Source organism: Dermacentor variabilis, chromosome 11, assembly GCF_050947875.1.
Source record: "Dermacentor variabilis isolate Ectoservices chromosome 11, ASM5094787v1, whole genome shotgun sequence".
NCBI classification, from domain to species: domain Eukaryota; kingdom Metazoa; phylum Arthropoda; class Arachnida; order Ixodida; family Ixodidae; genus Dermacentor; species Dermacentor variabilis.
Window position 1 is genome coordinate 9,739,432 of NC_134578.1, and position 14,864 is coordinate 9,754,295.

The following is a 14,864-nucleotide window of genomic DNA, read 5'->3' on the forward strand; positions in this document are numbered from 1 at the left end:
CACCATAAGGGATAGGGCTCTGCGCGTGTGTGCTGACTGGTCACGTTTAAATTATCCGGAGAAGGACGTAGGATCCAAAAAACAAAAGTTTGGGCCACAGAAATGCATAGACACTGGCCGAGACTTTAGATTGGGATCAAGATAACCTAAAGATCGAATTAACCAGAGCCGAATTAATGGAAGTCTATTGTATATGCAGGGCGTCCTAGCTAACTTGGACCAAGATTTCAAACATACCCAAGAGCTCTAGAGAAATCGCACCGACTGCATAGTAGTCGTAGTCGTATGTACTACTGTTATGTTTTGCGCCAAACGTGCCAAAAGGAGCAGACAAGTTCCGGGTGAATGGTGTTTATTAGCCCATGCTTGTGGGTTCAGGCTCGGGCAAGAAAAAGGGCACCACTAGCAAGCGGCACTCTGCTTTTAACACTTACTGGCGCATGCGCACTTCACAGAGTGCTCTTATCAACATGAGCGCCAGTCGACACAACACCACCTTCCCTTTTATTAAAGCACACAGTCATTCAGAGTCCAGCTTAGAATCTGTGTGGTGGGCGACGATGTCGCATGGGGTAGCGTCTTGCCTCAGCGTGTGCTGGTGTTGCCTGTCGTATAACCGGAGTTACCCTGGATGGTTGTGGACTGGAACGAATTGGTGCGCCGCCAGTCTCAAGATAAACCAGGAACTTGCTGGTCGTAACTTCGCCAGCTGTTCCATGCCTAGGGGTAACGTCCTCTGCAGGCCTCTGTAGCAGCTGATCCTGGTGGCGATGCCAGGTGAAGGTGCCCCTTGGGGTGGTTGCAAATACTTGGAAAGAGACAGGTCCTGTTTGAGCAACAATCACAGTGGGAGCCCACTTTGGTTTTCCAGAATAATTACGTGCTAACACACTGTCGCCTACCAAGAAATGACGTTCGCGACAAGGACTTAGTGCCTGAGTACACTGTCTGTGTGCTACTCTTTCTCCCACGGAAGGCTTTACGGCATCTAGCCGACTGCGTAAGCGTCGTCCCAGGAGCAATGCCGCTTGTTATTCATGAGTCATCACATGTGGCGTGTTGCGATACAACAGCAAAAATTTATGCTGCTTTACCTGCAGTGTTTCTCCTGTGCCGTCTTTGTGGAGCGCATTCTTTAAGGTCTGAATGAAATGCTCTGCCAGTCCACTGGAGCTGGGGTGGTAGGGAGCCGTGAAGATGTGCCGCGCCCCCATTGCCTGCATGAAGTGCTTGAACTCCTGCGAAACAAATTGCGGTCCATAATCAGAAACAATTGTTTCAGGGAAATCAAAACGTGCAAAGAGCTCCGTCAAAATATGAATCGTGCTTTCTGTAGTTATCGATCGCATTTCAAAAACCTCCGGCCATTTAGAATGTGTGTTGACAACTAGTGGAGCTTCTGATGTGAAGTTCGAGGTTCGCCTCAAGAGTTGGCCACCACACGTAGCTGCGTGCTAGTTCCTTGCTGCGCATGATGCCGGGATGGCCGTCATGGAGTTCATCCAGAACGAACCCTTGCAACTTTGCAGGAACAACTGCTCTTGCGCCCAGCATGACGCATCCCTGATGCACCATCAGTTCGTTGCACCTGTGAAAAAAAAGGTTTCAACTGCTCACCCGTGATCGACGTGGGCCATCCCACATTTGTGAATTCCTTCATTTGACAAAGAATTCGGTCTTTACTCGTGGCAGCTGCGATATCTCGCCTAGAAACAGGCAACAAGTCCAACCGCAATGAATAAAATGCTTCTTCTGTTTCTTTGGTTTCCACTTTAAGATCTGGCAGCAGCAGACGTGAGCACAAATTGGCTTCTGCGTCCTCGCTCGATTTCTTGGAGATAATATTGTATGAGTACGCTGCCAACGTAATTACCCAGCGTTGCAAAGGAGCAGCCATGATGGTGGGAATCCCGGTTGTCGCGCCCAATATTGTTTGAGGAGGCTTATGGTCTGTGACCAAGGTGAATGAGCACCCATAAAGATAGAAGTAGAACTTCTTTACACCGAAAATGATAGCTAACGCTTCCTTCTCCAGTTGACCGTACTTATTTTCCACTTCAGATAGCATTCTCGAAGCATAAGCAATGGGCCGTGCCCTTCCGTCATCATAGACATGAAATAGGAGTGCTCCTACACTATACTGCGACACGTCACACGACAGCCTAAGTTGTCTTTCAGGGTCATGTGTGCGAGCGTAGGTGGTTGCGCCAATACAGCTTTCCCTTGGTTGAAGGCCTTTCTAGCATGCTCGTCCCAGTGCCACGCTACATTTTTTTGCAGAAGTCTGGAAAATGGTTGAGCTATTGTTGCTAACTGGGGCATGAACTTGCTGTAATAGTAGACAGCCCCCAACAAAGATTGAAGCTGCTTCTTTGATTTCGGCTCTGGTGCCTGGAGAAGTGCGTCAACCTTATCTGACAATGGGGAAATGCCTTCAGCGCTGATTTTGTGGCCAATCTTTCCCATTTATAAAACAATTCCTCCCCTTCGCAAATTATTGCTGTAGTAATTTCGTAAAAACTACAAAGAATGCCCACAAGCTTCACCATGTTTTATGGTTTCTTTAGATTTTGTCCAACGCAAGGTTGCTTGCTGTCCAACCTTTCCTACGTGGGTGCTTTCCTTCCAATCACCATCATTCTCTTTCTCAATGTCGTGGCCGCGGTGACAAGCGCGCGTGTGGTTTCTTATGGTGCTCACTTTCTCGCGCCCTTTGCCGCAGTGTGGGCAGAGGAGCAGGTATACTGACGGCCATGCACGACCAGCTTGTGCTTCGTGGCATTGACGCAGTGTGTGAACATCTTCCAGCAGACCCAGCTGCCATGCGGTTTCTCACCCGTGTGAATCGGCAGGTGTGTGGTGAGACCAGACCTCCACGTGAATCCCTTAGCATGGTCGGGGCACATGTGGGATTGCACGCTTCTGCCTGAGTGCAGACTCCAGTCACGCGCCATGTGTCACACATCAGTAAAGTGCTAGCTGCTTGCCTAGACACTTGTGAGGTCCCTCCGCTGTGTGGAGAACTAGTGTCTGTCGAGGTTTGGCCAGTGTGTGAAGCCGTAGTTGCAGACGGGCGCAATCAGCTGCTTGCCCATGTAAATCCTCTTGTACTCAGTGACATGAGTTCTGCAAAGATGGAGGCACTAGAGGAAAGAAACGGACAATGTTTTAGCACTGGCACTGGTGTTATCCTGCCACCTTTGCCCCAGATTTCACATTACCGTTTAAGGTGACATCAATTAGATGTAGATGTTACTACTTTACAACAGGTGCGCCGGCTTTTACGCAGTCGAAAAAAAATAAATAAACTAAACCGTTATGTAGAACAGGAAATTCTAAACAGCCTAACAGCTTTCTTTCATAGAGAAAATTGTTGCAAAGTCGAAAAGGTAGAACAGTGTAGCACACAGATATTTTATTCCAAGTACACTTTAAGTAAGTTGTAGCTTTCAGAAAGATACACACAATTACATTTAAATAGGTAAACATTTGAAAAGTAATGTAAGGTGTAAAGTGTACATCAATCGGAATAGAGTTACCGGAGTGTATGTAACTGTGGCACAAGGTGTCCCGCTACAGCATGTTAAAATGGCACCTGGTGCTGAAGCTGTGTATATTGCTTCAGCAAACTTTAATATGATCAATGCTACCTTTATAACGAATGAAGAAATAACCAAAACACCTAAGCCTGAAAGACTGGTAATGAGAGCCACCTATCTATAATGTATTATTAATTTATTTTATTTCAAAGTACCTTACAGGCCCAAAGAGGTGCATTGAGTAAGGGGGGCATCGTTGAACAAATGACAACATAAAACCAATGTATGTATAACTGTTCAAGACTTAATGTGTGTGAGTATACGGACAAGCTTTGATTTGTCTATTCAGGCTCAAACTCAGAAATACCTCTGTTCTATGAACATCTAAGCCAATCAAACAAAATTTGCTGCATCTACATGATGATATATGTCGTTTCCCATAAAGGGTATAATAGAAGTTTAATTTCCGTTTCGTGTATGAAAACCACAAAATTTAACGGCAGTGCGAAATTGTAAAGTGCCAGGTTTAAATACTGTAGTTTTATTTAAAGCAAACAAAATATGTTTCTTGGATTTCCCTCCAAGTAAAAGTGTTACGGCAGCTAAGCTGATATGAAAAGATATCTGTTTTCATAATTAAGGCACAATATGTGACAGTGCATAAATTTCACAACACAGTGTGAAATTATTGATGCATGGAATGCTCCAAAAGCTTCTGCTCAAATATTATGTGTAGTGTGCAGAAATGCCAGTGTTCCTGTTCAGGCATTACTGTCACCACTTCTCAGTCTCTGTTCAACTACATGCAAATATTGTTTCCAAGTTCACTTTGGTTCCTCGCACTCCCTAACTAATTCCATCCGTAAGCATACTTTTTTTTGCTTTCATATGCCAGAACAATCCTACAATTTCAGCTTATGACATTTGTGCATTCTAAACATGTAAGAACAATGAAACAAATAGTCCTTTCTCATTAGCTAGCAAATAACTGGTGAGCAACACAAAACAAGCAGTAAGCAAGTGCTTCACCTTCGCTAACTTTCTGTTGCCGCAGTAAAGGCAGTGGATACATATGTGCTTTCTCTGAGACCGTTGCAGGTGCTTTCATAGCCAGTGGTCATTGAGCAATTCTTGCCCAGAGAACATATCGCACGCAGTTCTCACAGGAGAAGACCACGTGCGGTGTGGAAATGTCCTTACCTGTCCCTTCAGAAATACATAAGAAAAACATATTCATGGTAAATCACCTTAACCATGTTTATTTTAATCGTGTTGGTGTGTTCCTCAACTTCATATTAATTATGGCCAGCAAATGTTATGCCACTGGCTGCCCAGTTTACTCAATGATCTCACCAGATGCAATATCGATGTGCTCACTTGTTCTGCAAAAAATCTGCGTGAAGTGTTTCTGGGATCTTGACTGTGTACGGTTGTACTTTGTGAATTTTGCCCTTGGTGTTCTTGCTCTTTTTTCTTTTTTCTCCTCTTTTTTTTCCTTAACACGTTTCCTACCTGCCCTGCTAAGTAACAGCTTTATAAAAAATTGCAGCGTTGCACGTTTCTTAAAGAAAACCTTTCTTGTGCTTTTATTAAATCTGTAAGTGGCACATGTTGCCATATTAGCAGACAAGTTTACAGTAGGTCGATGGAGCTACAAAGAGCTTTATTCCAATAACAATGCGCCAGTGCTTTGCATAAATAATAACGCCAGGGATGACGATGGGTGTGTAAACATGAAAATGCTCAAGCACATTCCTAATTTTTATGCTAACTTGGGGACCCCCTTCAGGAAAGGGCCCCGAGTTCCTTCCTTCATTGCCTGCAGTGGCAGAAAGCCTTCTTCAGAAGGTTAGAAATGGCACGGCTCAAGCACAAAGGGTGAGAGAACGGCCTGAAGTGGCACCTTAATATTCATGAAGTGGTGTCTGGATATTCATAAAGTGGTGACTTAATATTCACAAAGTGGTGCACGATGGCATGTGTACTGATGGCTTTCACGGCACCAAACAAACTGACAAAGTTGTGTCCTCGCTTTAAGGAGAAACTTGCTCAGCAGCCAAAAGGCTGTAAAAGGAAGCATGCCCGGCCATCCACAAAGTGTGCCACAGAGGTAGTCTATGAAATAATGTTAGCGTGCAAAAGGAGCTATGCTGGCCAGATGAGGCGCTGCGTCAACAATTGAATAAGGGACCATATGCTTAATGTCAAGAATAAGGAGAGCACACTGAAGCACGCATGTGGCTTCATGTGGTTGGGAGCCATGGTTTGTTGAGATGTGGATCCTAGGAAGGAGCAAAAAACAAAGTAACTCGCAAAATCATGGAAGCCATTTTTCATCAAAAAAGAACGGTGAAGTGAATAAGAAATGCGTTATCTGGGAAGTTTTTGTTAATGTGAAGCAAGATGCAAGCACATGTGCAGTGTGCACATGTTAAGAGAATGAAGAAAGCTCACTGTGTGCAAAAATAAACAGTTGAATATAAGCACTAATCCTATCTTAATGTATTTCCCTTTCTGTGATAGTGCTTTTCGCACTAAAATCATTACTGTTTGACAAGCACAAACTAGCCTGACATCAAGTAATACTATGTTAACAAACTCCTACACACCTTGGTCCTATGTCTTGCACCACTCTCAGGTTGGCCTCCTGGTGCTCTCTGGCTTTCACCCCCCTGGACATGAGGTAGGAGATGGCCCCCTTGCATTAGAAGGTAACCATGTTCTCCTAGGTGTCATCAGTCGCACAGTTCATGTACCACATCCAATATGAGCAGTTCTGCAGGCGGCCGTCGACTAGGAACATGTCACATCCACGGCGGATCTGGGATAGGTAGCATAGCACAAGGGTGTCTGAATACAAGCCACTTAGCACAACCAAGTTATTATCAACTGACGACTGAATTGCTGGACAAGAGACAGCATGAAGGGACGAGGCACTTCGTGATATGTGTTGTCCTTTCATAATGTTTCTTGTTTCGCAGTCATGAATTCTTATATATGGTTGACAAGCTCGCTGCACCATAGTCCTTCAGGTGCCTGTAATTGGCCCAGTACGCTGTTGACCTGTGATCGCAAATAACACTCACTTCTCAGATGTAGCCATCTTCTATGCTGTTGTACAGCCCAACTCCCTTGTATGTCTTGAAGCAGAGCCTCTTCGGCAGCAGCTTCAGGGTGAAAACACAGTACTGGGCATCCTCAATAGTTGAATGGCAGACAGACAAACTCCCAGGCACTGTCTTGTTGGTGTGCTGGGGGACTTCCATAGGAACCTGCATTGGATATGTGATTTCACCAGACAGCACTGCTTTACTACATAATGAGTAGTACCGTACCGGACCGGACATAGCTGCCATAGTAGGACATAGTACCGGACATAGTACCATAGGACATAGTACCGGACATAGCTGCCTCCTGGCAGCATTGCAGAAAAAATAGGCTCAAGAGAATGATGATCATAATGCTGAATCAAATGCTATTCGAAGCTAACGTGTATGCTGAAGTGAGAACCTGTGTACATGAGATTGCTTGAATGTATCTAGGTCCCATAAATCGTCAGTATGAACTGTAACATGTCAGACGCTTGGAGTCTTTTTTACAGCTCTTTAGCACTATTAAAAAGATATACTATAATGTGTACTCTTGCTGTCATGAGGGTTTTTTAGTATTAATCTAAAACAAGAAAATGAGGTAATTACGCCTTCAATGTAGTAGTATATATACGCGGCAAGGGAAAAATCAAAGTATAGGGAATGTACCCGTATGTCATTTTCCTTCAACAACTGCTTATACTGCAGTCGTGGCTTTGTAGTTGAACGCCCAATTTAACTGCAGGAGTTCATGGGATCGAAACTATAGCTGCCACCTTTTATCTATAGTGGTAAGTGTGGGCCCAGGTGAATGCCCAGGATGGCACTCTACTTCACACTCCAACAGCAATTCATCAGGCACACCATTTTACATGTTAAAGACAAGAATACCATGAGTACATATAGGAATTCATGGACGTCCAACTCTGGTATTCAGGAATAAGATTCTACAACAGTCGTGCTTCACTCCCCAGTTGACATGCGTCAACGGTCTGTGCACAAGGAAGTCTCCGTGATGGTGATTGCAGACTGGCAATAAAATTTCAAAGTGATGCTGAGCTAACACTACACACAGGATGCATTTTTGGCACTTTAAGAGCAGCCATTTCGTAAACAGTTTAATTTGACAAATATGTTTCTATTAAGAAAAGTACTACCCAAATTTGTAAGCATTTAATAAGGCCAGAGCAGGGCATCAGTGAAATCAAACTACCTACACCTGGGCAATGTCAACATTTTTTTTTTCATCATATGGGATCCTCCTTTTTTTTTAATCAGCTGCGATGTCCATATACAAATAAAATTATTGTTACAACATAGTCAATGATATTGATGCATACTACAACATGTACAAATGTGTTACAGATATCTAAATACTCGAAAAAGGTGACAGATCAATACGACTACGCGGAGAGGCCTGAAGGGAAGCCCATCAGTGCCATTATCAAAGGGACACTAAACAGGCACACTAATTCAGCAGGAGAGCAGATTGTTTATCTCATCAAAAAGTGTACTTGTAATGCCTTTGGCTGAGAAAAAGTTCTTGTTAACCAAGAGAATGAAAGCCAAACTGTCATTCTGAATTTTCCACCTCAGGTCACTGATGAGGACATGATGATCTCACTAATCTTATAGGGTTTTCGCATACCGTATTTACTCGATTGTAATGTGACAGCAACCGTAACAAGAGGGGTGACCTCATTGTGTGCAGCATAAAAAAAAAAATAAATCTATGAAAGGAACATGAGGCCATCCAAGGCAAAGGAACATTTATTCAGTAAACAATGTAACTAGTGATTATCACTTTTCGTAAAACGCGGTGCTTTTGCTAATTGTCATCATCTTTGGAGGGTGAGTTCGACGAAATCGAATCCTCCTTATCGCTATCACCCTTTCAGACATCCCTGGTGCCATCAAGCATGTTTGATATGGAGCATTTTTGAAACACGCGAGCAACCATACCATGAGGGAGGTCGTACCACGTATGTGGCAGATGCACACTCAACAATCCGCAATGCAGTCGGGCACTTGAGAATTCCCTATGGTGTCTGGGCTTGATCTACATGGATCCAATCAGTGTACATCTTCTGCATCCTGTCCTTAAAAGGCTTGTTTAGGCACATGTCCAGTGATTGACGAATGGATCTCATTCCACCAGAAATGACGACAAGATGCCTCCTTGTCTCCGCCTGCTTCTTCTCTTCAAAGGTAAGGTGCCGCCGAAACAAGTCCAATACCAAAATTGTAGCAGGGTGAAGAGTGCCTGGTTGCCAACACCACACCGTCTTAACCCAATAAGAACTGCTAATGCATCTATCCACTCCTTTTCCTGGCAGCGGACAACCACATTCCAGGGGAAGGTTTCTTTCGTAATTGTCTTTCGATGAGAAATCCGGCAGGCATGCCAGCATTACCGTCAATCTTGTCTTTTCATTACCAGTAGTTTTAATGCAGACTTCTGGGGTACCAATGCTATGTACAGTCCTGGCCATCGGCATATTGAAGTACGCAGCCGTTTGACCTGCATTGCCAATATGCCCCAGTGGCATGCTTGACGAACGGCACAGGTCAATCACATAGCGCTGCAATTCTAGTAGCTTTGATTCGAAATCTCCTAACAGCTTCTGTCGTATAGACGTTGTTTGCCGGAGGGAAATGCCATTCCTCTGCATAAACCTTTGCGCCCAGCCACGAGACACTGTGAACGTTGCCCGGGGTGTTCCCATATCTCGAGCAATGTCACTAGCCTTCCATTGTATCACGTCGATACTGACTCTCATCAGGCAGCTGCGCTGTTCAGCAATGAAGTCCGCGACACTCGTGAACGTAGAAACAGGTTACGATGAGACTACTAACTTAAGCTACGTGTACATCAAGAATCACTTTTGGAAACACGTAAACGATACGAAGAGAAGGCTCTCATTGTTTTTTATGCACATTGTTCCCACAATAAACCACACTTTGAGTTAACTAATGTAAGTTTGCAGAGTCTTGCTAACTAGCTGCTGAATTTATTGGTTCAGGGTGCATGTTATGCTGTAACTATGCAGTTGAAACCAATCAGACTAGAGAGATATTCATTTTAGTAGGAATCTTCAGTGTAGCACTCGATTTGAACTATCTGTCACACAATTTACCACGGATTAAGTTGGCGTTCCACATAGCTTTGTCCATAAGTTGGGCCTTCTTCTGGAAAGTAATGTGTGAGACGCTAATGTATTTGCCTAACATTTTGCACACGTGTGGCTGAAAACTATGATTCGTGGTATTCTAAAGATTTATTCAAATTTAACAGGTCTTAAAGTGACTTAAAGCCAACATTTGCAGTAGGTATATGTATCTTAATTCTTTGTAGATGACTTAGCAAATATCTTGTTACATAACAACTGCTTGTTATTTGTTCCTCAACTGGCATTCGTCTCAATTAATTTTATTGAATTGATTACATTCCCATACAGTATTTGCCGCAGACAAAATGTGGACTACCTCTATTGCCTAAAATGCCAGAATAAGCAGCTGGTATGACAGCTTTCTGGCTTGTGTATCTGTGATCTTTCTTCATCCCACACAACGTAATGAGCTGTCCTTCACAGACATCGAACAGCAGTTTGTGCATTTAAATACCAGCTGAGGCCACTGCATTCTGATTGAGACAAAATGCAAAAAAAATGATTATTTATAGCTTTAGGGGCTCATTAATGAACTCCAGGTGGCCAAAATTAATCTGAAGCCCTCCACAATGACGTCCCATGTAGCTTATAGCGATGCTTTGTGATGTAAGGCTAAATCTATCAACCAATCCACTAATCATTCAATTATATGGCATCAAAGTTGTATCGCTTCAGCACACACACTCACAGAATAGTTTGTTGGCCGACTCTTGCTCACTGCCATCGCACTCAGCATAGTTTACCTTCTTTTAAGTGTTGGAGTTGTTTAAGTGTTGTAAGTGTTTAAGTTGGAGATGTATGGGAGAGGCCTTTGCCCTGCAGTGGGCGTAACCAGGCTGATGATGATGATGATGTAGTGTGCATGGCTTGCGTCGGCACCTAAAACAGCATGCACACTTGCAATGATTTACTGCTGGTAAACTTAAAGTGGTTTAACATGGCAATATACGATTCTTCCTTTACAGGTACCATCTAGCATCCGCACGCCAGCTTTGTGCATGCCAGCTTAGTTGCACTGAGGATGCACTTGTAGCAGGTTTAGCTGCGCAAGCCTGATGGGTGACAGAGATGGTAGCAGTCTGCTAGAATACCTTTAGGTAGTGTTAGTACAGAGCGGACCGTCGCACATTATAACCTCCAACTACAGGCGTAGTGTTCCCAAGAAGAATGCAAATTTGAAATTTTCAAAAGTGGTTGGACAAGGTATGTCCCAGGCCGGAGGCCAAATTTCGACAAAGGGACTTGTTTCTGTCAGGGCAGTCGTGCATGGGTGTCATGAAAGGTGGATTTTGCAACACTCAGAGTGAATAGCTTTTGTTGGCTTTTCTACCATTTTCATAGTCAATCAGAACTTCTCCAGTGATAGAATTAGTAGAGGTTAGTGCCATAGGGTAGAGGAGAGGGCTGCCATGGAAGTGCAGCCAGCAGACAAAAAGCAGATCACCGGGGAAGAGGGAAAGGCTCCCACGTCTCTGGAGCTCACAGGTTGGCCAGAAAGCTAGTTGGTGTTCAGAGCAGAATGCCAACTGGCTCTTTGATATACATATGTATGCGTGCTGTTTGCACAGGAGCTATTTTGTGTGAGAAGGTTTATATGCTGTGATTAATGATGGTGCTGTGTTTTGTTTTCCCACCACCTAAGGTGATGGTGTCAAGGCATGTTCCTTGCTAAAGTTTGCTTGACGCCATCTGTTGAGGTGCATTGTTTCATGCTGCCGGCTCACCACAACCTTGTCTGGATGCTTTCATGTCATCTGCCAAAACACGTTGATGATAACTTGTGCTGCCATCACAAAACACTCTAATCAACATCAGCAGCCTACGTTGGAATTATTGACAGCATGTCCAATCCATTTCTGTGGCCTGCCAGCGTCAATGATTCTGGCACAATTTTTATTTCCATCTGTTTGTCCTCTGAGAACGTTGCACAGAGATAACTCATTATGTGACTGCTGATATCTCTGGCTGCTGGTTGCAGCCATAATCACGTTGAACCCAATACACCTGAGAGTTGAGTCAGAGGTCTAATGTATACTGCTATATACAAGTTATGTGAAAATAAGGTTGAGAGAATGAAATCCCAACCCTGCTAGCATGCAGACTGACCAAACATGACCCAAATAATCAAACTAGACAGACCATTGAGGGTGCTTTGCGTACACATGTGAAAGAGTGTGCAAAGTAAGTCCATGTCTCTCAGACACGTGGTGCTAGTGATGTAAGTGGTCTTTCTTGCCACTCGCCTGGTGTATGGTTAGTTAATTCGGGTTTAATGGCCCAAAACAACTAAGACCATGCTGCGCCAGCCACAAGATATTAAGAAATCAAATGCTAAGGCAGCGAAAGCTGCGTTACTTTATAGTCTGTGAAAAAAAAAAAACTGTTTCATCTAAAAGGTTGGACAAATCAGTGAAAGGCACTAGTGGAATATCTCCCGATACTGAGGTGGGGTGTAAAGGTATGTGTAAGTTATAGAGATTTTGTAAAAGATTCCGTCTCTGTGTTTCAATTAGTGGGCATGTCATAATAATGTGCATTACTGTAAGTGGTTCATGGCATTTCTTGTAGGTTGGCAGGTTTTGTTTTCTAAATAGAAAATTGTGCATCCAGGTGTGTATGCCCAATTTGGAGTCGCCATAGAATCACCTCATAGAAGCGTTGCTGGTGACTGCACTACTTCCATTTGCCAAGCAGGGGTTTTGTTGCGTGTAACTTGTTTTTGTCCAAGAATACCACTTTAGTTGCCATTTTGATGCTAGGGCCTTACAAACTGCTGGGATACTGTCTTTGTATGGAAGTGTTGTGTGCGTTATGCCTTTGTGTGCTGCCATGGATGCGCATCTATCTGCTGCTTCATTCCCTGGTATCCCAACATGGCTTGGGACCCAGCAGAATCGTATGGTTCTTCCGTATTTATTACAGGCCACCATGTTTAGGATATCGCCAAGCAGAAGTTCACACGTGGAGTCCAAGTTTAGTGCTCTGAGTGCACTTAACGAGTCAGTACAAATGATAGCATTCTTCTGCTTGTCGGTGGTAATTTTTTTTTACTGCTGTTTATATCGCATAAACTTCGGCGGTAAAGACTGAAGCAAAATGATTTATCCGAATGCTATTTTCCCAATTTTTCGTTACGGTTCCGACACCCACGTATTCTTGTGTTTTAGAACCATCTGTGCAAATTCTGCGTGATTTTCATATTTGCCACGAATAGTGCAGAACTCTTGCATGATGTGTTCTTGTGGGGTGTCTTTTTTCTTTAGATGTGTTAGTGTCCAGTCACATAGCTGTGTAAGGTCACACTCTTTGTGGCCTCTCAGCAATCTGCAGGACGCCATGAGGAATATCACAAGTCTGACAATATTACTCATGTCGTAAGATAAGTGGCTGAATCATGTTCCTTTTATTTGTGCAGTGTACTCATGATTTGCATTGTGTTACAATGTAGCATATATGTTGTGGTAACGACCAAATTCTCAGTACATAGGAAAGTGTAAGTAGTGCTCTGCGGTGCTATAAGGAAGGATCATTGCAGTCAACCTACAAACTTTGGACAGACGATAGTCTGTAGGCACCGCTCGCCAGTCGTAGGCCGAGATTATGAATTAGATCAAGTCTTTTAATGTAAGATTGCCTTGATGCACCATAAACTACACTACCGTCATCCAGAATGCTACGTACAAGGGACCGGTACATACGTAGTAGGCATGTTCGGTCAGATCCCCAGTGCTTGCGCGATAATACTTTGAGAATATTTACTGCTTCATTTGCCTTAATTTTTGTTGTGTTAATGTGGGCCAGGAAGTAAAGTTTTTTGTCAAAATTGACGACTAAAAATTTGTAGTCTTCTTTGACCGGCAGTGCTGTGCCATCCAATGTCAGAACTGGATCACAGTGTAACCCTCACTTCTGTGAAAACCGAACTGTAACAGTTTTGTGGTTTGAAAAACGAAAACCATATTTGCGAGCCCATTATGTGAGATTATTTATTGTTATTTGTAGTTGTCTTTCACAGGTGGGTACATTTGAGGCACAGCAAGCCACTTGCAAATCGTCGACATATATAGAGTGCATAAGAGACGATGGGATGATATTATTAATAGGGTTAATTTTCACTATGAAGAGAGTCGTGCTCAGAAAGCAACTTTGTGGAACGCCATCTTCTCGCGAAATTGTGCATGAAAGTATTGTGCCGAGACCCATCTGAAATCTTCTATTTGGCATGAAATCAGATAGACAGTTTAGCACTCTGCCACAGATTCCCAAGACAGCCACGTCTCTCAAAATTCCATATCGCCACGTTATATCACACACTATTTCTAAATTGAAGAAAACTTCGAGACAGTGTTGTTTGTGTAGAAACGCGTCACATATTTCATGTTCTAGTCAGATGAGATGGTCAGTGGTGGAGCAGCCCTTTTTGCATCCACACTGGTGCATATCTATTAGGCCTCTTGATTTAACGATCAATGTGAGTCTTATGTTTATGATGCTCTCATCGGATTTGGCTAGACAACTAGTTAGTGCACTGGATCTGTAGCTGCTAGGGGATGTTGTAGGTTTACAAGATTTTAGAAAAGGCACTATTACAGTAAAAGCTCGTTAATTCAAACTGCAAGGGGAAGCCGCTTCAGTTCGAATTAACGAAAGTTCAAACTAACGAAAGTGAAAGAGAACAACAGTACACTGCAATTTGGAAGCAGTAGGGCATGTCAGAAATTTAATGCTTGAAAACGTCCGTGATCGTAGTCTGCCTTTTTTCCTTGAAGACGACAGCTAGCACTTCTTGCTCTAACGGGCGAATGTGGTGGAAGGCCTCCTCTTCGCCTTCTTCAAAAATGAAGAAGAGACGAGCAGCATTCAATCCAGCCATGACCTCCACAGCGGAGGGCCACACTGGCGCTTCGTCTTCCTCCTCCTCGTCATCACTGGCAGCGACAGGTTCAGCGCTTCTGACCTGAGAAATGATGTCCTCATCTTTCAGTGCACCACACACCACTGCACCCTCGTCCACGTCGACATAGTAAGCAAAGGAGATTTACAAAGCCCCCGAGATTCGCGATGGG

At 43.6% G+C, this 14,864-nt stretch overlaps 1 protein-coding gene across 4 annotated transcripts in view; it reads right to left on the reverse strand.

Annotated features, from left to right (window-relative positions):
- Nucleotides 1-235: 235 nt before the first annotated feature.
- Nucleotides 236-14,864, reverse strand: part of LOC142564721 (uncharacterized) — a 32,336-nt gene continuing 17,707 nt past the window's right edge. The window contains exons 5-8 of one of the 4 annotated variants that reach the window (XM_075675857.1): nt 6,626-6,811; nt 6,149-6,360; nt 1,095-1,238; nt 236-826 (exon numbers count right to left, since the gene is read on the reverse strand). In XM_075675857.1, coding sequence (XP_075531972.1) covers nt 623-826; nt 1,095-1,238; nt 6,149-6,244 — 444 coding nt within the window. In that variant the 5' untranslated portion in view covers nt 6,245-6,360; nt 6,626-6,811 and the 3' untranslated portion in view covers nt 236-622. Of the gene's footprint in view, nt 827-1,094; nt 1,239-6,148; nt 6,361-6,625; nt 6,812-14,501; nt 14,756-14,864 lie in introns of those variants that run through there. The other 3 variants (XR_012824661.1, XR_012824660.1, XM_075675858.1) reach the window with 3 other exon arrangements.